General features: G+C 52.0%; 1 protein-coding gene across 1 annotated transcript in view; it reads right to left on the bottom strand.

The window, feature by feature from the left end:
- Positions 1–3,142, bottom strand: part of agrn (agrin) — a 211,312-nt gene that overhangs the window by 82,836 nt on the left and 125,334 nt on the right. Inside the window, exons 6-7 of the mRNA XM_062542039.1 lie at positions 821–1,046; positions 352–413 (exon numbers count right to left, since the gene is read on the bottom strand). Of these exons, the coding sequence (XP_062398023.1) occupies positions 352–413; positions 821–1,046 (288 nt within the window). The remainder of the gene's footprint in view (positions 1–351; positions 414–820; positions 1,047–3,142) is intronic.

The raw sequence follows: 3,142 nt of genomic DNA, 5'->3' as shown, positions 1-3,142 counted from the left end.
ATGACCGTGAGAGAACAAGAGCCTATACACTCAAGTTGCGATATCACATACAGGTCAGGACAAGGAGACAGAGGGACACTATTCACACAACAACAGCATTGCAGAGCACAGAGGGTCTCACTTTCTCTATCTCTCTTTCTCTCCCTCACACACACACACACACACACACACACACACACACACACACACACACACACACACACACACACACACACACACACACACACACACACACACACACACACACACACACACACACACACACACACACACACACACACACACACACACACACACACACACACACACACACACACACACCAGCAAGAGCTCACTGTTTCTATATATCACCCTGCGACGCCAATAGCATCTTGCCATCTGTGGGCGGCAGATACAGTGGAGACACAATGCACCTGATGGCTCCTGACAGAAAAAATTGGATTGCGGGAGATTGGTATCATGTGGACATGACAGCACTAGCCCCGACTTCATTAATCCAAAACATCAGCAGCGCCACAGAGACTAAAACAAATCTAAAAAAGGCACCTAAGCAGTCTTCTCATCCAGAAAGAGAGACAAAGGGAGGGAGAGAGAGAGAGAGAGAGAGAGAGAGAGAGAGATAGTGAGAGAAGAGCTAGTACAAAGACAAATAGCTGTTTTAAGATGTGTCCTTGCAACTCCTGAAAGGTACTAAATAAATTCAAGCTATTCTTATTATTATTCTTCTTCTTCTTATTAGTGTTGTTGTTGTTGTGTTGTTGTTTGTTGTTGTTGTTGTTGTTGTTGTTGGTGGTGGTGGGGGTTGTTGCTGAGGCCTCACCTAGCCTCCTGCAGTGTCCCTGGGTGGATCTTGCGGATGTCCAGGCCCTTCTGCATGGCGGTGATCTGCATCTCACACTCGCTGCGGTAGGTGTGCCCGTCGCTGGCGCACAGGGGCTGGGGGTCCGGCTGGCAGGACTCGGGTGGGCTGTAGGTCACCGGCTTGCGGCTGCGCTGGTCCACACGGCAGCCCGTGTTCAGGCTGTTCTGGGTGTCCTTGCACGGGTCTGAGAGAGAGAGGGAGGGGGGGAGTGAGAGAGAGGGAGGGAGAAAGGGAGACAGAGAGAGAGGTAGAGGGAGAAAGAGAGAGAAGTAGAGGGAGAGAGAGAGAGGTAGAGGAAGAGAGAGATAGAGAGAAAGGGGAATGCGAGAGAAAGAGAGAAATATGGAGAAAGAGAGAGAGAGAGAATGATAGAGAGAGACAGAGAGAGAGAGAGAGAGGGAGAGAGAGGGAAGAAAGATCACACATAAGCAGGATTAGTGTCCGATGTGAAATACAGCTCCCCAGGGGGGGACCGTGTCCGACAGTTATGCCCATAGACCACAACATCGCTTTCTCATTGATCACATTGACGCACGCACCAGGTCCCGCGTCGCCTCAGCGGAGCTAACGGCTGAGCGAGCAAGCGAACGAGCCCTCCCAGGCCAACCTCGCCACCGCAATCGCTCGGTAGTCCAGCTAATCTGACAGATAATCTTCCGTAATCTTCCGTACCCACCCACACACCCCTCCTCAGACCTAATAACTACTCTGGAGAGCTTGCTGTCAGATGAATTCCGAGAGAGAGAGAGAGAGAGAGAGAGAGAGAGAGAGAGAGAGAGAGAGAGAGAGAGAGAGAGAGAGAGAGAGAGAGAGAGAGAGCGAGAGAGAGATAGAAATGCTCCAGCTTCGAAAATGTGACAAGATGTCTGAAAAGCGTTGACAGGAGCCAAATGAGCACTGAGCGGGGCTTTGATAGAGGCTTTTGTGGCCCTTTGGTGGAGGCTGTTGGAGAGAGATGGTGGGAGGGGGTGACAGAAGAGGAGAGGAGGACGGAGAAGGAGGAGGAGGGTGGGGGGGAGGTTCTGGCAGGTCCAGGGCTGAAAGAATGCCTCTATCAGCCATAATCATAACACAATCCCCCCCGATGATGGTTATTGAAATAAGCGCGACAGCTTCTCCCAGCCCTTACACTCTGCCTCCTGAAAGGAGACAAAAGGTTTTATCTGCTGCTGCGGCACATTAAAACAATGGCAGGCGGTGAGCTGCTCAGCGCTACTCATTCACATCGCACAGTAGGATGAGACACACGGCACAAAGACACCCAGAGAAAGAGGGGAGACAGCAAGACAGAGAGAGAGAGAGAGAGAGAGAGAGAGAGAGAGAGAGAGAGAGAGAGAGAGAGAGAGAGAGAGAGAGAGAGAGAGAGAGAGAGAGAGAGAGAGAGAGAGAAAGGGAAGACTCTGGGAGACAGAGAGAGACAGAGAGAGAGAGAGAGGGATGGGTTGAGAAAGATGGGTAGAGAGAATGGGCAGAGGTAGAGAGGGAAATTGAGACAAAGCAAGGAAGGATGGAGACGGCGAGGGAAGGTGGAGGAGAGGACGAGAGAAGGAAGGAGGAAGGCAGGAGAAAGAAAGGACAGAAAGGACACACATGCACCAACGTGCACACACACACACACACACACACACAACCCGCCCCAACGCACAGACACACACTCACAGAGACACACACAAACACAGCAACACCGCACTCCCCCAACACACACACACATACACCCACAAGCACACCGAAAACAGATTCCAAGGACTTGGAACCGAAACAAAGTGACAACAGCACACATAAAAGGATGGCTTGGCTGTGCTGTGGTAGCCAACACTCTCGCCAGGTCAGGGATTGTATACGCTTGCACAACGCAGCATATGCACACACACGCACACACACACACACACACACACACACACACACACACACACACACACACACACACACACACACAGGCCGGGAAAGGCATCAGTGGCAGTGGCTCTTGGGAGGCTTCACCAAACGGGCGTTATGTTAATGCGAGCGGTGCTGTGCTGGTGCTGGGTTGGGCTGCGCTGGGCTGCGCTGATTCTCTTAGCTGCGGGATGCCACGGTGAGCCAGACATTATCACTGCAAAAACCATTACCTCCCATTATCACACTGCCAGCACAGCCAGGGAGCCAAGACCCCCTCCCTCTCTGAACCAACACACACACACACACACACACGCACACACACACACGCACGCACACACACACACACACACACACACACACACACACACACACACACACACACACACGCACACACACACACAC

The sequence above is a fragment of the Sardina pilchardus genome, chromosome 7 (genome assembly GCF_963854185.1).
Source record: "Sardina pilchardus chromosome 7, fSarPil1.1, whole genome shotgun sequence".
Lineage (NCBI taxonomy): Eukaryota > Metazoa > Chordata > Actinopteri > Clupeiformes > Clupeidae > Sardina > Sardina pilchardus.
This window is presented reverse-complemented; position numbering and strand designations above follow the sequence as displayed.